General features: G+C 41.0%; 1 protein-coding gene across 3 annotated transcripts in view; it reads right to left on the bottom strand.

The window, feature by feature from the left end:
• The window catches only part of PSIP1 (PC4 and SRSF1 interacting protein 1), a 184,845-nt gene that overhangs the window by 45,303 nt on the left and 111,979 nt on the right, over positions 1-27,563 (bottom strand). For all 3 annotated transcript variants that reach the window (XM_075826692.1, XM_075826707.1, XM_075826698.1), the window contains 3 exons: positions 26,912-27,024; positions 5,274-5,323; positions 5,083-5,153 (listed from right to left, as the gene is read on the bottom strand). In XM_075826692.1, coding sequence (XP_075682807.1) covers positions 5,083-5,153; positions 5,274-5,323; positions 26,912-27,024 — 234 coding nt within the window. The remainder of the gene's footprint in view (positions 1-5,082; positions 5,154-5,273; positions 5,324-26,911; positions 27,025-27,563) is intronic.

Here is a 27,563-nt window from a genome sequence, read left to right as displayed (position 1 = left end):
CCGTGTTTACTCAGGTCAGTAATAGTACTGACCTGAGCGCGAACGTTCTACTTAGCAGGACGTACTATTACTGACCTGAGCGCGAAGGGGTTAATACATCCTAGGGGATTTTAAAAGCCGATCCAGAAATAAAAGAGCTATTAGATGAAAATCCGCGATTACATACCGTAGAGGACGGAATTTAAAGGACAAATTAGTGCATAGCCACATGCAACCAATTACTGAACGGACACGTTTGCCAACAGGGACCTATCGTTGTGGGTCATGCAAAGCCTGTGAATTAATAACTGTTGGCAGGACATTTTCCAACACGACCTCAGGACGTGTGTATTAGGGTATGTTCACACGGCAGCGTCCGTAACGGCTGAAATTACGGGGATGTTTTCAGGAGAAAACATCCCCGTAATTTCAGCCGTAACGGCATGTGCAGGCGCTTGAATGCCGCGTCCATTACGGACGTAATTGGCGCTGCTTTTCATTGGAGTCAATGAATAACGGCTCCAATTACGCCCCAAGAAGGGACAGGTCACTTCTTTGACGCGGGCGTCTATTTACGTGCCGTCTTTTGACTGCGGCGCGTAAATATACACCCCGTGTGAACAGACAAACGTCAGCCCATTGCTTTCAATGGGCAGATGTTTGTCAACGCTATCGAGGCGCATTTTCGGACGTAATTAGGGGGTTAATACGCCCGAATTACGTCCGTAAATAGGCCGTGTGAACATACCCTAAAGCTATGACTTAGTGAACTGCAAGACCAAAGGGGTCATATATCTGATGACGTGTAGCAGCGAGATTAAGTATGTGGGCAAGACCTTTAGTTAATTCCACAGACGTGTAAGGGACCACGTAAAGGAGGTGGCTAAAAAAGGCAAAGACCCCTATTTCTCGTCATATCTGAGATAAGCACCAGGGCAACACGGACCACCTGAGTTTTCAGGGAATCGATGGGGGTCTGTCCCCAACCGCGTGGCGGGAACTGGGATAAACGTATCTTGCAGAGGGAGACACGTTGGATATTTGTCAAGGGTACATTATTTAAACTCACTCGAGACCATAAACCCATAGCTTTTGAAAACTCAAGACTGGACCTAGATATCCCCTTGAGGGAACACTATGGATCTTGCAAATGTATCACTTCATTACATAATCCTTAACAGACCCTCCTGGGACTCACAAAGCCACATTCAAAAACTTATGCAGACTAAACCCTAAAAGGAAAGAACGGATTTTTCAACTTAACGCTCAAATTCAGAGCTTGACCTCGGGCGACACCCCCTCCTATGTAGCGGCTTGGGAAGGGTAGATGGGACCTCTTCCTAGTGACATTACCTAGCAGCGAATATGGGATACTACCTATTAACATTCCTTTAACATTAAAGAGATGTCTTGTAAACTTCGGACCAGATGGTATTTGGAATGGGAAGATTTTAGCTAGCTTTACAGGAGTTAAACATCGCGGATGCAGTGAATTAGACTCATTAAAGAGGCTCTGTCACCAGATTATCAAACCCCTATCTCCTATTGCATGTGATCGGCGCTGCAATGTAGAGAACAGTAACATTTTGTTTTTTAAAATGATCATTTTTGGCCAAGTTATGAGCAATTTTATATATTTATGCAAATGAGCTTTTCTAATGGACAACTGGGCGTGTTTTCTCTTATTTCCAACTGGGCGTGTATTGTGTTTGTAACATCTGGGCGTGTTTACTTGTTTTACTAGCTGGGCGTTGTGAATAGAAGTGTTTGTCAGCAACATATGTCAGCATTAGAGATGAGCGAACCGGGACAACCGAACATCGGGAAAAGTTCGGTTCGCAACGAATCCGAACTTCACCGGGTTCAGCCGAACACGTTTTGACCGAACCCGGTCAAAAATATTATATTATACAAATCGGCAGCCACTTGTCTCTATCAATCACTGATAGAGAAAAGAGGCTGCTGATTAAAAATAAAATAAAAAGCATTTAATACGTACCCGGTCGTTGTCTTGGTGACGAGTCCCTCTTCTTCCTCCAGTCCGACCTTCTTTTCTGACGCGGCAGCCTGTGATTGGCTGCAGAGGCCGCTGCAGCCTGTGATTGGCTGCAGCGGTCACATGGGCTGTAACGTCATCCAGGAATGTCGGGCCGGATGTCGAGAGGGACGCGTCACCAAGGCAACGGCCAGGAGACCGGACTGGAGGAAGCAGAAAGTTCTCGGTAAGTATGAACGTCTTTTTTTTTTTACAGGTTACTCTATATTCTGATCGGAATTCACTGTCGAGGGTGCTGAAACAGTTACTGCCGATCAGTTAACTCTTTCAGCACCCTGGACAGTGACTATTTACTGATGTCGCCTAGCAACGCTGCCGTAATAACGGGTGCACACATGTAGCCACCCGTCATTACGGGGCCTCATGCACACGACCGTAAAAACACCCGTTATTACGGGTCGTAATTACGACCCGAAATAGCGGGCCCATAGACTTCTGTTAGCCACGTGTACCTTCCCGTTTTCTCACGGGAAGGTGCCCGTGCCGTTAAAAAGATAGAACATGTTCTATTTTTTTATTATACGGGCCGTGCTCCTATACTTTATAATGGGAGCACGGCTCGGAAAAACGACCGGCTGCCCGTGGCCGACCCTGCTCATCTCCTGAAATACTCTGTGCGGCCTTAAACTCTGTGGACAGGTCAGGATCCTGTTTCTTTTAAATGCTGCTGGGGAACCCGCTCGATCCACTATATAAGGCTGCGCTACAGTGCAGCATTTAAAAGAAACAGGATCCTGACCTGTCCAGAGTTTAAGGCAGCACAGAGTATTTCAGGAGATGAGCGTGCGGATCTTGTGCAGGGTGGTGACTTGCCAATCATGTGAAGGTGTTATTGAGGACAGGAGTGGAGGAGAGGTAACAGACTGAGCTACGTAATGGTAAGAGCAGAGTTCACAGCTGTGATCGGCTGCAGAGGCCGCGGCAGCCTGTGATTGGCCGCAGTGCGGTCACGTGATGTGCGTGACCGCCACTACAGCCTGTGATTGGCTGCAGCGAGCGGCGACATGGATGAAATGTCATCGCTGGAGGCCGGACAGGAGGAATGCAAGTATGAACGTATTTATAATTTTTTTTTATTACATTAAAATTGTATTTTCCGCGCGCCGAGCATGGTACGGTCAAGGTTGCTGAAAGAGTTAGTGCAGCCCATTAACTCTTTCAGCACCCTGGACAGTACCATGCTCTGCGCACGGATATTACAAATCCGAATCGAACTTTTTCGTGAATTTCGGCGAACTAGCCGAACCGAACTTTTCATAAGTTCGCTCATCTCTAGTCAGCATCATACACTTCTATTCACAACGCCCAGCTAGTAAAACAAGTAAACACGCCCAGATGTTACAAACACAATACACGCCCAGTTGGAAATAAGAGAAAACACGCCCAGTTGTCCATTAGACAGGCTCATTTGCATAAATATAAAATTGCTTATAACTTGGCCAAAAATGATAGTTTTTAAAAAAAAAACAAAAAAAACTTTAATGTTATCTACATTGCAGCGCCGATCACATGCAATAGGAGATAGGGATTTGATAATCTGGTGACAGAGCCTCTTTAAGGGAAATATATCAAGACCGACGTGTAAGTGTTAACGCTAGTCTTAAACTAAAGCACGTCGGATGAAAATGCATCAAACATATTAAGAGGTGCACACCCCTTAATTTGGCACATTTTTGGCTGTCCGTACGACAGGAATGCAAAATTTACACCTGCTTTGAACAGGTGTACAATTGTGCCATAACTTACACCAGTTTCTGGTGTTTAAGTTATAATAAATCTGTCATTCTAGTGGAGGGCCCCCCCCTAGCTCTGCCCCTTTTCCCCATCACTTTCCAAAAAGTCGCGAGAAAAATGTATTACGTGCGAAAAAATGTGCAACTTTTTTTTACGGCAGAAAACTGGCGTAAATCTGTTGATATGTTTCCCCCATTAAGTCACATTTGGTGGACATGTCCTATAGCTCAAATGCATTCGAGACGTGTAGAAAGCTGGTTATATGAGAAACTGAATCTCCGTGTCAAGTCGTCTCCATGATCGCAGATGTCTCATACAATTTAGATCAATTTCATCTCCGCCTCAAAGTGGACTGTCACTATAAGCTGAAATCAGTGTCAATCCCTTTCCAGAAAAAGATTACAAAATTTCAGGACATTCAAAGCTTTTAGCATATTGTGGCAATCTTAGAGGACAAAGTCACTTGATATCAGGCTATATGGTCCCAATTGCAAGAGTCCTCCTCATAGTATATGACCCCTGACTAGGATTATTCCCATCTGATGCAGGGATTCAAAAGGTTGATGACTTGCACCTCCTTCACGCACCCATGGCCTTCTATTTGACCGATGCTAAATAATTAACATGACCATAGTTGTTGTTAACTGCCCCCCCCATCCCATTTTTGCCTGTCTTCCCTAATTCTCCCCTCCCCCTTCTCTATAGAAGTCACAACTATTTTCTGGCACTGTGTTGCCTGTGTATACGCATCATGTTTTTTTTGCTTTTTTCCCTGTTGGGGTATGTTCACACGGCTTATTTTCGTCCGTTTTTCGGGCCGTAAACGGCCGAAATATCGTAAGCAGAACGCCTACAAACATCTGCCCATTGATTCTGCTCCGACAAGCCGTTTTTTTAAAAAAAAACGCCAGCGAAAAAAAAGTTGCACGTCACTTCTCAGGTCGTTTTTCATTGACTAAAGAAAAATAGCTCCAAAAACGGCTGTAAAAAAACGCAGCGAAAAATGCGAGTTTGCTTAAAAAAACGACTGAAAATCAGGAGCGGTTTTCCCTTGAAGTCAGCTCCGTATTTTCAGACTTTTTTTTGTAAGCGTATGCACATACCCTAATGGGAAAAGGACTAAAAATAAAAAAATAAATAAAAACACGTGGGAAGTGCAGCAGTAGCAAGTTAATGGGGAGCAGAGGCTTTCAGGATAAATTTTTCTCTTTGCTTATAACACCCCTTTAAAAAGTAAACATTTCACTTTCCAAACACAATGTAAAAGAAAAACATTTTTTTTTAAATACGGTAACTGTTCTGACAAAACATACCTGGTGGTCAATTTTTAATGAGTTCTTAATTTCAGCATGTATCCTTTGAAGTCTGGAATCTATGGAAAGGTCTAAAATATATGTAAAAACAGAAGTAAAATGTAATTACTTTTTGTTTTAATTTATTTTTTCATTGAAATTTGGTTAAGACAAAACAAATTTGGTGAAAAACAAACAAAAAAAAAACAAACCCTTTTTCTTGTCAAACTTCTTCACTTCTGTTTTTTTTGTTTCTTCCTTGCTGTAAAGGTAAAGAAAAAAAAAAAGTTACAAAACACTAAATATTCATTGTATACAGTAAGATCATAAAAAAAGATAACAAATGCAAAAATATTAGACTAAGAAAATATTGTAGTGTTGTGTGGCATAGGTGGAAATGCAAAGAAGCCAATGGATGCAAATAAATAAATCACTGCCCCTAAGGCCTGATTCAGATGACCGTAATATATGCCCGTAATATACGCCCGTGTGAGATGTTAAAACGGCCGCCACCCGGACACGTGTATTTCAACGGGGCCGTTCAAACAGCCGTTGTTTCAACGGACCGTGTGAAGCGTCCGTTGAAAAATAGAACATGTCCTATTTTCTTCCGTTATCGCGGATCCCTCGATACTCAAGTTTATGGGGATCCGTGAAAACGGGACCCGTACGGTGCAACTCGGATGTGAAAAACTGACATTTTTCACATCCAAGTTTGGACTCGTTCGTGTGAATCTGGCCTGTCCGTTTTAGTAGCGCAAACCTGTAAATTGCTTTAACCCCTTCCCCCTGCTTGCACTCTGGGCCCTAATGACCAAGCAATTTTTATAGTTTTTCCATCGTCACATTTGAAGAGCTATAACTTTTTTTACATTTTTGCGTCGATATAGCTGTATAGGTCTTGTTTTTGCGGGACAAGTTGTATTTTTTAATAGCACCATTTTGGAGTAGATGCGACTTGATAACTTTATCACATTTTTGTTAAAGTTTGTATTCACAGAAAACAGCAATTTTTCCATTGTTTATTTTATTTTTTACGGCGTTCACCGTGCGGGTTAAATAATCTAATAGCTTTATAGTTGGGGTCATTACGGACGCGGCGATACCAAATGTGTGTAACTTTTTTGCCTCCTTTTGTTTTTTTTTTTAATAGTAAAGCATTTTGTAAGGGGAAAAAGTGGGGTTTTCCTTTTTTTAATTAACTTCATTAAACGTTTTTACTAGTCCCACTAGGGGACTTTAATATGCGATCCTCCGATCGCATTCATTATACACTGCAATACTTTTGTATTGCCGTGCATTACAGCCTGTCCGTTTAAAACGGACAAGCATTTGCTATGCCATGCCTCTGGCATGACCTAGCAGGCCTTCCCTACAGGCAGACCTGGGGGCCTTTATTAGGACCCCCGGCTGCCATCAGAGACACAGATACTCGGCGATCTTATTGCCGGATGTCGGCTGGAGGGAGAGGAGTGAGATTTTGGAGATATGGAGCTCCCGCTCTCTGGCTCTCTCAGATGCATCTGAGGGGTTAAACAGGTGAGGTCGATACGAATATCGATCTCACCGGTTTGAGCAGGGACGCCCCCAGCTACCTGAGAGCAGGGAGATTTAACGGCTCCCTGCTCTGTTTATTTATTCTGATGCAGCGCCGTGAAAAGGCTATTGCATCAGAAAAAAGCCCACTAATGACCGCCGTGAAAAGGCTCATTAGCGGTCTTTAAAGGGGTTTTCCCCATGAGACATTTATGACATATCCACAGGATATGTGAAACGTCAGATAGATGCGGGTACCACCTCAGGGACCAGCCCGCCCCTATCCCTCTCACACATTTATGACATCCTGTGGATATATGGACAGCAGCACACATCTCCAGAAGTAGCAGCAAAAAAGTGAAGTTTATTGTGAACGCATCAGCACAGCAAAAGCACCGTTTCGACCAGTGTTACATGAAGGCTTGAGACCCTTCATGTAACACAGGTCGAAATGTTGATTCTGCTATGCTGATGCGTTGACAATCAACTTCACCTTCTTGCTGCCACTGGATAGGTGAGAATTTTATTATCGCTGGGGGCCCCAACGATTGAGAACGGCAGTCCCATACCCAATTGAATTGAGCCCAACCTACATTGAATAGAAAGCGGTCAAGCATGCGTGCTGCCACTCCATTCAAAGTCATACCCCACCATCAGAAGTTGCAAAGAAAAAACACTCATCGCTCCTCTTTTCCCCTCCGGCTCCATCAGAATTACACCGCGACTCATGCAAGATCCCGACGCCAAGCGCTGCAACAGTGATGTATAGCATACAAAGTCCTGACACTGCCCAGCGTCTGTACATTGTAGGAGCCACATCATGCTGAGGGTATCAATCGGGGAGAAGAGGAGCAGTGAGGTGAGCATTAATTATTATATTTTTATTTAATTGTCAGATAATGGGGAGGAAACCAGATAGGTGGCCCAGCAGGAGCCTCTACCTCGCTGCGACCCAGAGTCAAACCTACGCCATATAGGAGCGTGCATAGATTTCTACTATCATTTACATTTTCTAACGTAAATTATAATAAATTTAACGGGCTGCTGTGGCCCCGCTGCGACTTTCTATGCTAGAAAACGGACGTAGTAAGGTTTAGAAGAAGTTCTCCCATTGAAATGAGCAGCGTCGAGCATTCAGGCTCCTCCCTAATGGGGGGGCAGTGAGGGGCTATTTAAAAAAAAAAAGAAATATATATTTTTAGAACGTTTTCAATAAAAAATGTAAACCAACAAACATAATAATTGGTATTTCCGCTTTGGTAAAAGTCTGAACTTTTCACTCCTTAACCGCTTCCCGACCACCCACTGTATATTCACGTCGGCATTTGCTGGGCTCTGTGCAGTGCCGACGTGAATTCACGGTGGGTGTTAAAAGCGCGATCCGGGTGTCTCAGAGTAGCGCTGACACCCGGATCGCGCTGTTATCACCTACCTCTGTTCCCGGAGATATGATCGGGACCTGATTAGTTCAGGTCCCGGTCATGTGATCGCAGGGAAAGTGTGTTGTAGCAACGAACTGGAAAGTTTGTTGCTATAGCAAACTGGAAAGTTTGTTGCTACAACAAACTTTCCCGGGGACCGATTGCTGGTGCTGCAGTCGGTTACAAGGCAGAACCGGGGGCCATATAACGGCCCCCGGGTCTGCCATGCACAGCAGCCTATGAGAACCAGCCGGATGCCGGTCCTCATAAGCTTCCTGTCAGTGTGACTCTCAGCGTCACACTGACAGGTTTATAATACGTTACACTACCTAGGTAGTGTAATGTATTATAGCAGCGATCAGTGCTGCCAGTCTTCAAGTAAAAAGTAAAAAATAAAATAAAAAAAGTTTTATAAAAGTTACAAAAAAAAAAGAATGCTTTTTTTCCTATAATAAGTCTTTTATTATAGGAAAAAAACGAAAATGTTAAAAAAAAAGTACACATATTTGGTATCACCGCGTTCGTAACGACCCAAACTATAAAACTATAATATTATTTTTCCCGCACGGTGAACACCACAAAAAAAATAATTAAAAAACAGTCAGAATCACTTTTTTTTGGTCATCAACCCTCCCAAAATATAGAATAAAAAGTGATCAAAAAGTCGCATGTACCCCAAAATAGTACCAATAAAAACTACAACCCGTCCCGCAAAAAACAAGCCCTTACACCGCTTTTTTGACGGAAAAATAAAAACGTTATGGCTCTCAGAATATGGGGACACAGAAAATAAATTATTTTATCAAAGTGATTTTATTGCGCAATCGCCACAAAACATAAAAAACCTATATACATATGGTATCGCCGTAATCGTACCGACCCGCAGAATAAAGTAAAATGTCATTTATACCGCACGGTGAATACTATAAAAAAAAAAAATACAAAAAACATTGTCAGAATTTATGTTTCTTTGTCACTTTGCTTCCAAAAAAATCAAATAAAAAGTGATTAAAAAAAAAATCACATGTACCCTAAAATGGTACCAATGAAAAGTACAGATTGTCCCGCAACAAATAAGCCCTCACACAGCTCCGTTGGAGAAAAAATAAAGTTCTGGCTCTCAGAATATGGCGATGCAAAATGTGCAGAGTGTTCCAAAAGCGGATAAGATCGGGCACCATTTATCAGTGCGACACCGGCCACATATCTGCGGATTATTATTTATTTACACCATTATACCCTCTTATTATGCCCTGATGTACTCCGCACAGATTACATATACCCCCACATCATAAACTGAAATACCAGCAAAACCCCAAACAGAACAGTTACCAAGCAAAATCTGCGCTCCAAAAGCCAAATGGCGTTCCCTCCCTTCTGAGCCCCACAGCGCGCCCAAACACCAGCTTACGTCCACATATGACATTTTATATCCGGGAGAACCCGCTCAACATTGTATGAGGTATTTGTCTTCAGTGGCACAAACTGGGCACAATATATTGTGCATTAAAATGGCACATCAGTGTAAAATTTTAATTTTCACTTTGCACCATCCGCTGCGCATTAACGCCTTGGCGCACCACGACTTAATAGCATGTCGTCGTGCGAGGGGTTATTTATGGAGCGGGCTCATGCGCTGTGCACGCTCCATATTCTGCAGGTGTCCGCTGTGTATTACAGCTGACACCCGGGACTAACGGACAGGAACAGCGATCGCGCTGTTACAGGAGCCTGTAAAATTACATTATACTGCAATACATTAGTACTGCAGTGTATTGTACCAGCGACCTAATGATCGCTCGTTCCAGTCCCCTAAAGGGACTTTTGGGAGGTTTCCACTGTTTTGGTACCTCAGGGGCTTTGCATATGCGACATGACACCCGAAAACCATTCCAGCTAAATTTGAGCTCCAAAAGCCAAATATTGTTCCTTCCCTCCTGAGTCCAAACAGCAGTTTATTACCACATATGGCGTATTGCTGTAATCAGGACAAATTGCTTTAAAAATTTTGGGGTAATTTTTCTCCTTTATTCATTGTAAAAATTAAACATTTCTATGTTTTTTCAGAAAAAAGTAGATTTTCATTTTCACGGCCTAATTCCACTAAATTCAGCAAAAAAACTGTGGGGTCAAAATGCTAACTATACCCCTAGAACAATTCCTTGAGGGGTGTAGTCTTCAAAATGGGGTCAGTTTTGGGGGGATTCCACGGTTTTGCTTACTCCAGGGCGTTGCAAACGCGACATGGCACTGAAAACCAATCCAGCAAAATCTGCGCTTCAAAATCCAAATGGCGCTCCTTCACTTCTGAGCTCTGCCGTGGGTCCAAACAGCAGTTTAGTACCACATATGGGGTATTGGCGTAATCGGGAGAAGTAGCTTTACAAGTTCTGGGGTGCTTTTTAATCTTTATTCCTTGCAAATATAATTTTTTTTTATATTTTTTCAGAAAAAAAGTAGATTTTCACTTTCACAGACAAACTCCAATAAATATAGCAAAATACCTGTGGGGTGAAGATGCTAACTATACCCCTAGATAAATTCCTTGAGGGGTGCAGTTTCCAAAACCGTCTCACTTTTGGGGGATTTCCACTGTTTTGGTACCACAAGACCTCTTCAAACCTGACATGGTGCCTAAAATATATTCTAAAAAAAGGAGGCCCCAAAATCCACTAGGTGCTCCTTTGCTTCTGAGGCCGGTATTTCAGTCCATTATCACACTAGAGCCACATGTGGGATATTTCTAAAAACTGCAGAATCTGGGCAATAAATATTGTGTTGCGTTTTTCTGGTAAAACCTTCTGTGTTACAGAAAAAAATGTATTACAAATTAATTTCAGCAAAAAAAATAGAATTTGTAAATTTCACCTCTACTTTGCTTTAATTCCTGTGAAGCGCCTAATGGGTTAAGAAACTTTCTGAATGCTATTTTGAATACTTTGAGGGGTGCAGTTTTTAATATGGGGTGATTTATGGGGTCTATCTAGTACATAAGGCCCTCAAAGCCACTTCAGAACTGAACTGGTCCCTGTAAAAATGGCCTTTTGAAATTTTCTTGAAAATGTGAGAAATTGCTGCTAAAGTTCTAAATGTTGTAACATCCTAGAAAAATAAAATAATGTTCAAAAAACTATGCAAATATAAAGTAGACATATGGAATATATAAAATAGTAACTATTTTGTGTGGTATTGCTATCTGTTTTACAAGCAGATACATTTAAAATGAGAAAAATCATAATTTTTGCAAATTTTCTCTACATTTTGGTGTTTTTCACAAATAAGCAATGAATTTATTGACCAAATTTTTCCACTAACATAAAGTACAATATGTCACGAGAAAACTATCTCAGAATCGCTTGGATAGGCAAAAGCATTCCGGAGTTATTACCACATAAAGAGACATGTCAGATTTGAGGAAATGGGGCTGGTCATGAAGGTCAAAATGAGCTCGGTCTTGAAAGGGTTAATGACCAAGCTTGTTTGGACCCCAACCACTTAAGGACGCAGCCTAGTTTTGGCCTTAAGGCTCAGAGCCCATTTTTCAAATCAGACACATCTGACTTTATGTGGTAAGAACACTGGAATGCTTATACTTATCCAAGCGATTCAGAGACTTTTCTCGTGACACATTGGGCTTTAGGTTAGTAATTAAATTTGGCTAATTTTCACAAACACTGAATATAAATCGACCAAATTTGGAAAAAATATAATTTTTCTGAATTTAAAATGTATCGGCTTGTAAGATAGATAGTAATACTACACAAAAAATAGTTACTAGTTCACATTTCCCACATGTCTACTATATGTTGGCATCATTTTTTGAACATTCTTTTATTTTTCTAGGATGTTATAAGGCAGACATGGGCAAACTACGGCCCGCGGGCCACATACGGCCCGTTAGGCTTTTTAATCCGGCCCGCCGAACTTGTCCAAATCATAGTAAAAACCTCCTTTTTTTTCCCCTTTCCCTGCAATGCCCACGTTTTCCCAATAGATGGCGCACTCAAAACACATTGACCGTTGTCCTTAACGCCGAAGGACGGATATATCCGTCCTCAGCAGCTGCTAGTTCGCGCAGGAGGACGGATATATCCGTCCTGTGATGGCGCGGGTACTGCCAGTGTACCCACGCGATCAGCGGCAGGAGCACGGCTGTTATACACAGCCTGGCTCCTGCTGCAACTGCCGGAATCGAAGCGCGCTCCGATTCCGTCAGTTTAACCCATTAAATGCCGCTGTCAATAGTGACAGCGGCATCTAATGTGTTTGACAGAGGGAGGGAGCTCCCTCTGTCACCCGATCGGCGCCCCCGCAAACAAATCGCGGGTCGCCGTCGGGTTTCCATGACAGCCGGGGGTCTAACAAAGACCCCCAGGTCTGTCTTCCGCAACTGCCTGTTTGGCGATGCCGGAGGCATGACCTAACAGGTTGCCTGTCAGTTTTACACTGACAGGCAATAATGCTTTGGTATACTAAGTATACCAAAGCATTATATATGCGATCGGCACATCGCATAGTGAAGTCCCCTGGTGGGACTTAAAAAAAAAATGTCAATCAGTTAAATAAAGTTTGTTGAAAAAAAATAAAATAATTACAGTCAAAATCAAATAAAACTACTTTTTTTGCCCAAAAAGTGGTTTTATTCAGTAAAAGTGTCAAAACAAATAACACATACACATATATGGTATCCCCGCGATCATAACAACTTGACCAATAAAATGAACACATTAATGAAACCGCCGGATGTACGGCGTCCAAAAAACCCGCAAAAAACAACGGCAAAATTCTCTCTTTTCTCCCATTCCCCCCATAAAAAATAAAATAAAAGTTAATCTATAAGTCCTATGTACCCCAAAATAGTACTAATGAAAACTACGCATTGGCCCGCAAAAATCAAGCCCACATACGGTCACATCGACGGAAAAATAAAAAAATGACGGCTCTTGGAACGCGGCGATGCAAAAACAAGTAATTTTTTTCTAAAAGGGTTTTTATTGTGCAAACATAGGAAAACATATAAAACCTTTACATATTTGGTATCCTCGTAATCGTGCCGACCCGTAGAATAAAGGTAACATGTTATTTATGCTGCATAGTAAAGGGCATAAATTTATAACGTGAAAATTAATGCTGGAATAGCTGCTTATTTTCAATTCTCTCCTAAAATAAAGTTAATAAAAGTTAATCAATATATTGTAAGCATCTAAAAATGGTGCAATTACAAAATACAACTAGTCCCGCAAAAAACAAGCCCTTATACGGCGATGTCGACGTAATAAAAAAAAAGTTACGACTCTTGGAATGCGACCATGAAAAAACAAAAAATAATCCTTGGTCATTAACGTGCAAAATGGCCCGGTCATTAAGGGGTTAATGTGGCGCGTATTTCTCTTTATTTCACTTTAATTTTCACTTCGTTTCACGTCACCATTAAGCCCTTCGGTTTTCAAAGAGTACAATATCAGCCGTCACTTTGCCACGAAGCATGCAAATTATGCTAGCAAGCAGTCAACACAAGAACGGGCGGCTACTGCTCAGAGGTTGGCAGCTAATTTACAGAGTCAACAGAACTTTTTTCTTGATAAATCACAGTGCGTATGTTATTTTAATCTATTTACATTTCCTCCTCCCAGTATCTGCGAAATAGTATGTAAATGACATATCTTGCATATTCCTTGAGACAAATTTATTAACTGATAAGGGCTATTTTTCACATTTGAAAGACAGTTAATAAATTGGGTTGTAGTGTTCTTACTGTGCTATGAGGTTTGCACACACTACATTTAATGCTTTAGTATATCCGGCCCAAACACTCCCTCCAAATGCTCCTGGCCCGGCCCCTCTGTCAAATTTTAGAACCCATTGTGGCCCGCGAGTCAAAAAGTTTGCCCACCCCTGTTATAAGGCCTAGAACATAAGCAGCAATTTCTCATATTTTGAAGAAAATTTCAAAAGCCTCTTTTTTTTTTTAGGTACCAGTTTAGTTCTGAAGTGGCTTTGAGCGCCTTCTATATTAGAAACCGCCATAAAAACACCCTATTTTAAAAACTAGACCCCTCAAAGTATTCAAAACAGCAAGTTTCTCAACCCTTTAGGCATTGCACAGGAATTTAAAGCATAGCAGTATTTGTATAAAAAAAAATTCTAATTTCTTCTGTGTCAGAAAATCATTGTTTTACAGAAAAAAAAAAATGGAATAAAAGGATTTACCATAGACTTGTAGGCAGGAGGCCCTGATCGCAATTCCAATACACTGCACTACCTGCGTACTGAAGTGTATAAGAGCTGTCCGATATTCACTGACCGCAAGCATAGTGGGTTGACAGTCAGGACCCACTAGGCTTCCGTAGATGGCATAGCCGGAGGCCATTGTTAGGCTTCCAGTTACCATAGCAACAATATGCGCCCGCGATCATGTAATGGGACGTCAATGGCGTTTTAATCCCTACGAAGCTGTGATCACTATTGAACGTGGCTTTTAAGGGGTTAATCCGCAGGGACCACCCCGATCGGTCCCTGCTGAAGAGCTGTTGTCACAGCTCCTGTATGCGCCGGGTGTGGGGCCGGAATGGCCATTACTCCCGTCAAGGTACTATTAGCTCATGGAGTGAACGATGACCTCATCATGACCTAATAGTACATCCAGGAGCGACATTGCCCTGATTGGTCCGTGAAAATTCAACCGTGGAATCCCCCCAAAACTGACCCCATTTTGAAGACTACACCCCTCAAGGAATTGTTCTAGGGGTATAGTTAGCATTTTTTTGCTGAATTTAGTGGAATTAGGCCGTGAAAATGAAAATCTACTTTTTTCTGAAAAAACATAGAAATGTTTAATTTTTACAATGAATAAAGGAGAAAAATGACCCCAAAATTTGTAAAGCATTTTGTCCTGATTACAGCAATACGCCATATCTGGTAATAAACTGCTGTTTGGACTCAGGAGGGAAGGAACAATATTTGGCTTTTGGAGCTCAAATTTAGCTGGAATGGTTTTCGGGTGTCATGTCGCATATGCAAAGCCCCTGAGGTACCAAAACAGTGGAAACCTCCCAAAAGTCCCTTTAGGGGACTGGAACGAGCGATCATTAGGTTGCTGGTACAATACACTGCAATACTAATGTATTGCAGTATAATGTCATTTTACAGGCTCCTGTAACAGCGCGATCACTGTTCCTGTCCGTTAGTCCCGGGTGTCAGCTGTAATACACAGCGGACACCTGCAGAATATGGAGCGTGCACAGCGCATGAGCCCGCTCCATAAATAACCCCTCGCACCACGACATGCTATTAAGTCGTGGTGCGCCAAGGCGTTAATGCGCAGCGGATGGTGCAAAGTGAAAATTAAAATTTTACACTGATGTGCCATTTTAATGCACAATATATTGTGCCCAGTTTGTGCCACTGAAGACAAATACCTCATACAATGTTGAGCGGGTTCTCCCGGGTATAAAATGTCATATGTGGACGTAAGCTGGTGTTTGGGCACGCTGTGGGGCTCAGAAGGGAGGGAACGCCATTTGGCTTTTGGAGCGCAGATTTTGCTTGGTAACTGTTCTGTTTGGGGTTTTGCTGGTGTTTCAGTTTATAATGTGGGGGCATATGTAATCTGTGCGGAGTACATCAGGGCATAATAAGAGGGTATAATAATGGGGTAAATAAATAATCCGCAGATATGTGGCCAGTGTCGCACTAATAAATGGCGCCCGATCTTATCCGCTTTTGGAACACTCTACACATTTTGCATCGCCATATTCTGAGAGCCAGAACTTTTTTATTTTTTCTCCAACGGAGCAGTGTGAGGGCTTATTTGTTGCGGGACAATCTGTACTTTTCATTAGTACAATTTTAGGGTACATGTGATTTTTTTTAATCACTTTTTATTAGATTTTTTTGGAAGCAAAGTGACAAAGAAACATAAATTCTGACAATGTTTTTTGTATTTTTTTTTTTATAGTATTCACCGTGCGGTATAAATGACATTTTACTTTATTCTGCGGGTCGGTACGATTACGGCGATACCATATGTATATAGGTTTTTTATGTTTTGTGGCGATTGCGCAATAAAATCACATTGATAAAATAATTTATTTTCTGTGTCCCCATATTCTGAGAGCCATAACGTTTTTATTTTTCCGTCAAAAAAGCGGTGTAAGGGCTTGTTTTTTGCGGGACGGGTTGTAGTTTTTATTGGTACTATTTTGGGGTACATGCGACTTTTTGATCACTTTTTATTCTATATTTTGGGAGGGTTGATGACCAAAAAAAAGTGATTCTGACTTTTTTAATTATTTTTTTTGCGGTGTTCACCGTGCGGGAAAAATAATATTACAGTTTTATAGTTGGGGTCGTTACGAACGCGGTGATACCAAATATGTGTCCTTTTTTTTAACATTTTCATTTTTTTCCTATAATAAAAGACTTATTATAGGAAAAAAAGCATTCTTTTTTTTTTGTAACTTTTATAACTTGTTTTTACACTTTTATAAAACTTTTTTATTACTTTTATTTTTTACTTGAAGCCTGGCAGCACTGATCGCTGCTATAATTCATTACACTACCTAGGTAGTGTAACGTATTATAAACTGTCAGTGTGACGCTGAGAGTCACACTGACAGGAAGCTTATGAGGACCGGCATCCGGCTGGTTCTCATAGGCTGCTGTGCATGGCAGACCCGGGGGCCGTTATATGGCCCCCGGTTCTGCCTTGTAACCGACTGCAGAACCAGCAATCGGTCCCCGGGAAAGTTTGTTGTAGCAACAAACTTTCCAGTTTGTTATAGCAACAAACTTTCCAGTTCGTTGCTACAACACACTTTCCGTGCGATCACATGACCGGGACCTGAACTAATCAGGTTCCGATCATATCTCCGGGACCAGAGGCAGGTGATAACAGCGCGATCCGGGTGTCAGCGCTACTCTGAGACACCCGGATCGCGCTTTTAACACCCACCGTGAATTCACGTCGGCACTGCACAGAGCCCAGCAAATGCCGACGTGAATATGCAGTGGGCGGTCGGGAAGCGGTTAAGGGGTTAATGACCAAGCCAGATTTTTCAAATCTTGTATATCTAACTTTAATCAGAAAATAATTCTGCAATAGTTTTGCATATCCAAGTAATCCTGAGTAGGGTCGTCACAATACCAGAATTTGGATTTTATGGCAATACTACACAAAGTATCGGTATCACTCTATACCAAAACGATACTTTTGCCAACAATAATAAAAATAAAAAATAAAGTTCATTTTCTGATGCAAGGCATTTTAAATCTCCATGTGCCTCACATTAATAGTAATTAACCCCATCACGTTCCTCCGTCATAATGGACAACATTGGGTTAATGTGTGAGGTACATGATGGGGTTAATTACTATTAATGTGAGGCACATGGAAGTTCAAGATTCATAATACCTCGTGTCTCACATTAAGTGAAAGAAAGCAGTTTTTATTTTAGAAGTGTAATCATAAATGACGCTATAAATTTATTACGGTCGCAACCATACCGAATATGTGTATATCTTATGTATTGAGAGATTTATAATGTTTATTTAACCCCTTCCCGCCTCAGCCCTTTTTCAGATTTTCATTTTCTTTTTTTCCTCCCCACCTTCCAAAAGCCATAACGTCTTTATTTTTCCGTCGATCTAGTACTAGCAGGGCTTGATTTTTGCGGGAAGAGTTGTAGTTTTTCGTAGCGCCATTTATTTTGCCATAAAATGTACTAGGAAACGGGCAAAAAATTATTTGTGGGGTAAAAAAAAACAAAACAGCTATTCCTCCATGGTTTTTTGCGCACCGTTTTTACGGAATTCACTGTGCAATTAAACCCTTCCCGCACCTTGGCGTTAATGCACGTCGAGATGAGCAGTAACTTCGCACATCTCGACGTGCAGTTAAGTCAGTGCTTTGACAGTTAACCGCCGCGCGGCGCTACACCGCAGCGGCGGTTAACTGTGCAGGGTGTCTGCCCTGCATTCCCTGTTGCCGATCAGCGACCCATCGCCGCTGATTTCGGCAGTTAACCCCTTCGATGCAGTGGTCGATTCCGATCGCCACATTTAAGGAATCTAGCGGAGATCGGCAGCCCCTACCTGAAATCACGGGGGCTGGCGATGGTACCCATGGCAACCGGACGCCAGACAATCGCTTTAGGGCTGCCATGTACAGAAGCCTATGAGGACCAGCCGGAGGCTAGTCGTCGTAGGCTTCCTCTCAGTGTGACTGTCACGTCACAATCACCGTAGGAATGCATTACACTACGTAGGTAGTGTAATGCGTTCTAGCAGCGATCAGAGCTGTAAGTCTAAATGTCCCCTAGTGAGACAAGTTAAAAAAAAATACAAAAAAAAAAAAAATAAATATTTAAATAAAGCGTAAAAATAAAAAAGTTAAGTGACAAACAAGAACTGCTTTTTTTTCTATAAGAAGTCTTTTATTATAGGAAAAAAAATGAACACGTAAAAAAAAAAAAAGTACACATATTTGGTAGCACCGCGTTCGTAACGACCCCAACTCTATAATATTATTTTTCCCACACGGTGAACACCGCAAATAAAATAAACGAAAAACAATGCCAGAATCACTATTTTTTGGTCACCACCCCTACCAAAATATACAATAAAAAGTGATCAAAAAGTCACATGTACGCCAAAATGGTACCAATACAAACTACATCCCGTCCCGCAAAAAACAAGCCCTTACACAGCTTTTTTGACCGAAAAATAAAAAAGTTTTGGCTCTCAGAATATGGTGGCACAAAAAATAGTTTATTTCATGAACTATGAAATGTAAAAATAACGAAATACATATGGTATCGCCGTAATCGTATCGACCCGCAGAATAAAATTTAATGGTAATTTATAGCCTAGAGTGAACGCAATAAAAAAATAAAATAAAAAACATTGTCAGAATTGATGGTTTTTGGTCGCCTTGCTTGCCGAAAGAGGGAATAAAAAAAGTGATCAAAAAAATTGCATATACCCCAAAATGGTACCAATGAAAACTAGATTGTCCCGCAAAGAATAAGCCCTCACACAGCTCCAGTGGTGAAAAAAATAAAAAAAGTTCCGGCTCCCAGAATATGGCGATGCAAAATGTGCAGTGTTCCAAAAGCGGATAAGATCGGGCGCCATTTATAAGTGCGACACCTGCGGATTATTATACCCTCTTATTATGCCCCTGATGTACTCTGCCCAGCCTACATGTACCCCCACATTATAAAACGTAAATACCAGCAAAACGCCAGAGATGCTATCAAGCTAAATCTGTGCTCCAAAAGCCAAATGGCATTCCCTCCCATCTGAGCCCTACAGTGTGCCCAAACAGCCGTTTACATCCACCGATATCGCATCGCCATATCTGGGAGAACCCAGTTAATATTTTGATTGTGGTATTTGTGGCACAAACCGGGCACAACATATTGTACAGTAAAATGGCACATCAGTCGAAAATTGATCATTTTCAATTTGCACCATCCGCTGCGCATGAAACCTTTCGCGCACCATGACTTGATCGCATGTGGTGTGTGTGTGCGTGCGTGTGGTAGGGAGGGGGGTGATGTATGGAACGTCTCGCACCGAGCCCGCGCCGTACGCTGCGTATTACAGCTGACACACTGGACTAACAGACAGAAACAGCAACCACGCTGTTACAGGAGCATGTAAAAATGACAATATACTGCAATACATTAGTCTCCCATGGGGACTAATAAAATGTGTAAAAACAAAAGTAAATTGTTATTAGTGGAAATTTTTTTATAAATATTTAAAGTAAAAAAACAAACCTTTTCACATTTTTTCTCTAAAGTAATGTAAAAAAAACAAAAAAAAACAAAATTGGTATCGCTGCGTCCGTAAAAGTCCAAACTGCTAAAAAAGTTGCATGTAACAAACAATGGTACCAATAAAAACTACAGCTCGTCCCGCAAAAAATAAGCCCTCACACCGCTCTATTGACGGAAAAATAAAAAAAAGTTATGGCTCTCGGAAAGCGGGGTGGGAAAAATTAAAAAGAAAAAGAAAAAACATGGATCAGTCAGGAAAGGGTTAATTACTTTCTAATGAAAAAGCAATTATGACCATATGTGGGGTATTGCCGTACTCGGGAGAAATTGCTTTACAAATATTGGGGTGCTTTTTCTCCTTTAGCCTTTGTGAAATTGAAAAAAATTCAACATTTTAGTGGAAATGTTGTTGATATTAATTTTCACGGCCCAATTCTAATAAACCCTGCAAAAGTCTTGTGGGTTCTAAATGCCCACAATACCCCTAGATAAATTCCTTAAGTGGTGTAGTTTTCCAAATGGGGTTACTTTTGGGGGGCTTCCACTGTTTTGGCCCCTCGGTGGCTTTGCAAAGTCGACATGACACCCAAAACCATTCCAGCTAAATTTGAGCTCCAAAAGCCAAATAGTGCTCCTTCCCTTCTCAGCCCCGCTGTGGGTCCAAACTGCACTTTATTACCATATATGGCGTATTTACGTAATTGGCAGAAATGGTTTTACAAATGTTGGGCTGCTTTTTCTCCTTAATTCCTTGTAAAATTTAAAAAAAAAAAAGTCTAAGTTTTTCAGCAAAAAAAGTAGATTTTTACTTTTACAGACTAACTCCAATGAATTCAGCAAAACAACTGTGGGGTCAAAATGCTAACTTTACACACCTCAAGGAATTTTTTTTAGGGGTAGTTTCCACAATTGGGTCACTTCTGGGGGGTTTCCACTGTTTTCATCCCTCCAGTGCATTGCAAACCCGACACGGCACTGAAAGCTATTCCAGCAAAATTAGAAATCCAAAAGGTGCTCCTTCCCTTCTGAGCCCTGCTGTGGGTCCAAACAGCAGTATATTACCACATACGGTATTGCTATAAAATCGGAAGAAATTGCTTTTCTATGTTTTTTCAGAAAAAAAAGTAGATTTTCATCTTCACATACGAATTCATATAAATGTAGCAAATAAACTGTGGGTTCAAAATGCTAACTGTACCCCTAGATAAATTCCTTGGGGTGTGTGGTTTCCAAAATGGGTCACTTTGGGGGGGGGGGGGGGGGAAGGGTGTCTTTACTGTTTTAGCACCACAAGACCTATTCAAACCCGACATGGTGCCTAAAATATATTCTAAAAAGGAATAAGGCCCCAAAATCCTCTAGGTGCTCCTTTACTTTGGAGGCCGGTGTTTCAGTGCATTAGCACGCTAGGGCCACATGTGGGATATTTCTAAAAACTGCAGAATCTGGGCAATAAATATTGAGTTGCGTTTGTTGGGTATAACCTTCTGTGGTACAGGGAAAAAATGTATTACAAATGAATTTTGGAAAAAAAAAAAAAATGAAATTTGTAAATTTCACCTCTACATTGCTTTAATTCCTGTGAAACGCCTAAAGGGTTAAAACACTTTCTGAATGCTGTTTTGAATACTTTGAGGGGTGACGTTTTCAAAATGGGGTGATTTATGGTGACTTTCTAATATATAATGCCCTCAAAGCCACTTCAGAACTGAACTGGTCCCTGAAAAAATAGTCTTGAAAATATAAGAAATTGCTGCTAAAGTTCTAAGCCTTGTAACGTCCTAAAAAAATAAAAGGATGTTCATAAAAATGATGCAAACAAAGTAGACATATGGGAAATATAAACTAGTAAGTACAGTGAAGGAAATAAGTATTTGATCCCTTGCTGATTTTGTAAGTTTGCCCACTGTCAAAGACATGAACAGTCTAGAATTTTTAGGCTAGGTTCATTTTACCAGTGAGAGATAGATTATATAACAAAAAAAAAAAAAACAGAAAATCACATTGTCAAAATTATATATATTTATTTGCATTGTGCACAGAGAAATAAGTATTTGATCCCTTTGGCAAACAAGACTTAATACTTGGTGGCAAAACCCTTGTTGGCAAGCACAGCAGTCAGACGTTTTTTGTAGTTGATGTTGAGGTTTACACACATGTTAGATGGAATTTTGGCCCACTCCTCTTTGCAGATCATCTGTAAATCATTAAGATTTCGAGGCTGTCGCTTGGCAACTCGGATCTTCAGCTCCCTCCATAAGTTTTCGATGGGATTAAGGTCTGGAGACTGGCTAGGCCACTCCATGACCGTAATGTGCTTCTTTTTGAGCCACTCCTTTGTTGCCTTGGCTGTATGTTTCGGGTCATTGTCGTGCTGGAAGACCCAGCCACGAGCTATTTTTAATGTCCTGGTGGAGGTTGTCACTCAGGATTTGACAGTACATGGCTCCATCCATTCTCCCATTGATGCGGTGAAGTAGTCCTGTGCCCTTAGCAGAGAAACACCCCCAAAACATAATGTTTCCACCTCCATGCTTGACAGTGGGGACGGTGTTCTTTGGGTCATAGGCAGCATTTCTCTTCCTCCAAACACGGCGAGTTGAGTTAATGCCGAAGAGCTCAATTTTAGTCTCATCTGACCACAGCACCTTCTCCCAATCACTCTCAGAATCATCCAGATGTTCATTTGCAAACTTCAGACGGGCCTGTACATGTGCCTTCTTGAGCAGGGGGACCTTGCGGGCACTGCAGGATTTTAATCCATTACGGTGTAATGTGTTACCAATGGTTTTCTTGGTGACTGTGGTCCCAGCTGCCTTGAGATCATTAACAAGTTCCCCCCCGTGTAGTTTTCGGCTGAGCTCTCACCTTCCTCAGGATCAAGGATACCCCACGAGGTGAGATTTTGCATGGAGCCCCAGATCGATGTCGATTGACAGTATTTTGTATGTCTTCCATTTTCTTACTATTGCAGCAACAGTTGCCTCCTTCTCACCCAGCGTCTTACTTATGGCTTTGTAGCCCATTCCAGCCTTGTGCAGGTCTATGATCTTGTCCCTGACATCCTTAGAAAGCTCTTTGGTCTTGCCCATGTTGTAGAGGTTAGTCAGACTGATTAATTGAGTCTGTGGACAGGAGTCTTTTATACAGGTGACCATTTAAGACAGCTGTCTTTAATGCAGGCACCAAGTTGATTTGGAGCGTGTAACTGGTCTGGAGGAGGCTGAACTCTTAATGGTTGGTAGGGGATCAAATACTTATTTCTCTGTGCACAATGCAAATAAATATATATAATTTTGATTATGTGATTTTCTTTTTTTTTTTTTATATATAATCTATCTCTCACTGGTAAAATTAACCTATCCTAAAAATTCTAGACTGTTCATGTCTTTGACAGTGGGCAAACTTACAAAATCAGCAAGGGATCAAATACTTTTCCTCCACTGTATGTTGTGTGGTATTACTATCTGTTTTACAAGTAGATCCATTTAAATTTAGAGAAATGCACATTTTTGCAAATTTTCTCTAAATCTTGGCGTTTTTTTTTACAAATAAATATTGAATTTATTGACCATATTTTTTCACTAACAAAAAGTACAATAGGTCTGAGAATCACTTGTATAGGTAAAAGCATTCCAGAGTTATTACCACATAAAGTGACATCAGATTTGAATAATCGGCTTCATCTGGAAGGCCAAAACAACATGTTAACTTTTTTCTGTGGGTCAATACGATTACGGCGATACCAAATATATATATAGTTTTTTCTATATTTTACTAGTTTTACAAGTAAAAACCAAAGTGTAAAAAAGAAAATTTATGTCGTCAAATTGCGAGAGTCATAACTATTTTAGTTTTCCGTCGATTAAGAGGTATTAGGGCTTATTTTTTGTGGGATAAGCTGTAGTTTTTAATACAATTTTGGTGTACATGCGACAGTTTGATCACTTATTTCATTTTTTGTGGGAGATTAGGTGACCAAAAAAAATAGAGATTCTGCCGTTGAGTTTTTTATTCTTTTTTTCACGGCGTTCACCGTGCGGGTTAAATAATGATATACTGTAATCGTTCAGACTTTTACGGACGCGGCGATACCAATTATGTTTATTTATTTCTTTTTTTACTATGCTCTAGGGGAAAATAAGAAAAGGGTTTTTTTGAGCATTTTTTTTTTGTTACACAAAAAAACAAAAAACAAAAACTTTATTCAACTCATTCTTACTTTTTTTTTTATTAGTCCCCCTAAGGGGCTTCCACCAGCGATCGTTAGATCGCTTGCACGAGCAGTACATCTTGATTCTGACAGGCAAATATTAACCCCTTCCCGCTCCTGGACATACTATTAGGTCATGGTAGCTGTATCGTTCGCGCTCCATGACCTAATAATATGTCACGGGAGTAACGGCCATCTTCCCGACGCATGCAGGAGCTGTGACTGCTGTCTCGTACAGCAGTTGCCGCAGCTCCTACAGCGGGGACCGATCGCTGTGTCCCCGCTGATTAACCCCTTAAAAGCCGCGTTCAATAGGGATCGCGGCTTGTTAGGGGTTAAGTTACACGATAGCGGCCGGCGATGGTGACTATGGCAACCGGACGCCTAACAATGGCGTCTGGCTATGCCATCGACGGAAGCCTAGTGGGACCTGACAAAGTCAGGACCCACTATGCTTGCTGTCAGTGAGTAGCTGACAGTTCGAATACACTGCATTACGCATGTAGTGCAGTGTATTAGAATAGCGATCAGGGCCTCCTGCCCTCAAGTCCCCTAGTGGGACAAGTAAAAAAATAAAGAAGTGTAAAATTAACGGCTGCAAATACAGGGGTCCTGCGGATAGCACTGGTAGCCCCCTAGAACCATATTGTTTTGTTTTTTTACCAAACCAGGATAATTCCCTAATTTTTTTATTTCAGAGATTATGGGGATCCATGCTCTGGCATAGTAAAACCTGTGATTTTCTTTTGTAACAAAATTGGCTGGCATATAAATTTGTCTCCTGGACAAGTAAGTCCAGGGCCTGGTCTCCTATGAGCAACTTAGAAAAAAAATCATACCAGTCAAACTTGCGACCGCTCTGCTGATGCCTGGAAATCGCCAGGCAGATTCTCCTGTGCATTTACTGCGCATGCGTGCGCCATTTTGATTTCTATCTTAAGGGGGGGGGGGGGGCAGGAGAAGTGATTGGGAGCTGCGGGGGCCTAAAAGTAATTTTTTTTTCATCTCATCACCAAACATTCATGTTTAGAGATCTAAAAAAAAAACAAAGCACGTATGTTTACTTTATACAGTATTAGAACCAAGCGCTGATATTCGTTGAATACCGGCGATCACATGTTTGAAGACCGCATACAACGGTCCCCAGACATTGCTCCAAGCCCTCAGCTACCACTGGTAGCAGAGAAGGGAGCTTTTACGCCTCCCAGTGGCACTGCTTTAGTCTGATGCAGCGCTATAAAATGCTCATGCATCAGAATACGGATGGTCAGTGACCAAAAACTAGGGGAGGTCACTAAAGGTTAAAGTAAAACAAATTTTTATTTATCCCGCTGGGTGAATGCAATTCAAAAAAAAAAAAAAAAAAAACGGCCAAAAAGGTTGTCTCCTTGACTCTTCACTTTTTCTAAAAAATTTTGGGATCAGAATCGTACGTATGAAAATAGTTCCAATAGGATTTTGCTTGCCCCAAAAAATAGAAGCCCTCAAGATCCAGCAATGAGAAAAAAAAAAAAAAAAAAGTTATGGCTCTCAGAATATTTTATAAACGTAAAAAACAAAAAAACAAAAACAAAAAGAAAAACCTACATAAATCTGGTATCGCATTGACCAGCAGAAAGCATTTACTGGGTCATTTCTACCACTCTACGTACACCGTAAAAACAAAACCCAAAAGACAATGGAGGAATTGCTGTATTTATAGCTATCTTCCACCCCACAAAGACATTTTTTCAGTATATTAAATGGTACCGATAAAAAAAGTACAACTCGTGCTGCAAGAAAGAAGCCCCTCTTGCGGAAAAATGTCTTTGCGAAAAAAAAAACAACTTATGGCTCTTGTAAAGGCGGAGGGGGAAAAAGTTAAACGAAAAAAAGATGGACTGGTCCTTAACCCCAAGGAATTTTTTTTTTGTTTTTTCACGGTCGCATACCAAGAGTCGTAATTTTTTTGTTTTATTCCGTCGACATAGTCGTATAAGGGCTTGTTTTTTGCGGGACGAGTTGTATTTAATTGTATCATTTTTAGATGCTTATAATATAAATCGATTCATTTTTATTAACTTTATTTTAGGAGCGAATTGAAAATAAGCAGCTATTCCAGCATTGATCACGTTAGAAATTTACGCCGTTTACTATGCAGCGTAAACAACATGTTAAACTTTATTCTATAGGTCGGCACGATTACGGGGATACCAAATATGTAAAGGTTTTATAGGTTTTCCTAAGTTTGCACAATAAAAACCCTTTTAGAAAAAAAATTACTTGTTTTTGCATCGCCGCATTCCAAGAGCCGTAGCGTTTTTATTTTTTTGTCAATGTGGCCGTATGTGGGCATGATTTTTGCGGGCCAAAGTGTAGTTTTCATTAGTACTATTTTGGGGTACATAGGACTTCTAGATTAACTTTTATTAATTTTTTTATGGGGGGGGGGGAATGGGAGAAGAGAATTTTGCAGTTTTTTGCATTTTTCTTGGACGCCGTTCATCCGGCTGTTTAGTGTTTTCATTTTATTGTTCAAGTCGTTACGATCGCGGGGATACCATATATGTGTATGTGCTATTTGTTTAGACACTTACTAAATAAAACCACTGTTCACAAACTTTAACTGCTTTACATTTTCTTTTTAGTCCCACCAGGGGACTTCACTATGCGATCTTCTGATCGCTTATATAATGCTTTGGTATACTTCCTATGCCAACGCATTATTGCATGTCAGAGTAAAACGGACAGGCAATTAGGCCATGCTCCTGCCGCTGATCGTGGGGATACACTGGCGGTACCCACGCGATCAGAGGACAGATATAGCCGTCCTTTCGCGGGAATTAACTCCTGCACGTCGTAAAGGGGTTAAAGGGTTAATTTGTGAGAGTCACAAATTTCAATGTGGAGTTATTCACCTTTCCACCTCGACTATTTCTTCTGCTTTCCTCTTCTTGTCAACTTCTTTTTCATGTATAACCTTCAAGCCTCTCTTTTGAGCAGGTTGGGAAGATTTTCCAGTCTTACCCTTCTATTAAAAAAAAAAACAAAAACATTAATTCCAGTATTTCTCAAGTGAGTGATTTGTTAATGGGTAAAGCATTTCAGTCTAAAGGAACATAAAAAAAGTTGAGTAACTTTACTTTAGTATTTCTTTACAGATGGTTATTTTGTCAGGGATCATTACTATGTATATTGTCTGAAAAATATTATCCTCACACATATGTATATACATTTCAGTTCTTTGTGTAATATACTGATATATATAACAAGTTCTTTGTTCATGTCGGACACACCTATGGAAGACACCGCCCCCTGGAATGCAAAGAGGAGTGTGCAGAATAATGTATAGGAAAAGTTACAGCTGGGGAGCGAATAGAATTTAAGCAAGTCACACATCTATAGGGAGGGGCATGTGTCTTCTCTGTGTGTGTTTCTTTGTTCTGAATAAAGTTCAGTTCCTCCTGGCTGACATTGAAGCTGTACCTCAGACATTTGTGTGGTGTACTTCTTTCCAGGCATGCCTTCAGCTTTCAATTTACAGAGGTGGTTATTCAGTGTGAAATACGG

The sequence above is a fragment of the Rhinoderma darwinii genome, chromosome 1 (genome assembly GCF_050947455.1).
Source record: "Rhinoderma darwinii isolate aRhiDar2 chromosome 1, aRhiDar2.hap1, whole genome shotgun sequence".
Lineage (NCBI taxonomy): Eukaryota > Metazoa > Chordata > Amphibia > Anura > Rhinodermatidae > Rhinoderma > Rhinoderma darwinii.
This window is presented reverse-complemented; position numbering and strand designations above follow the sequence as displayed.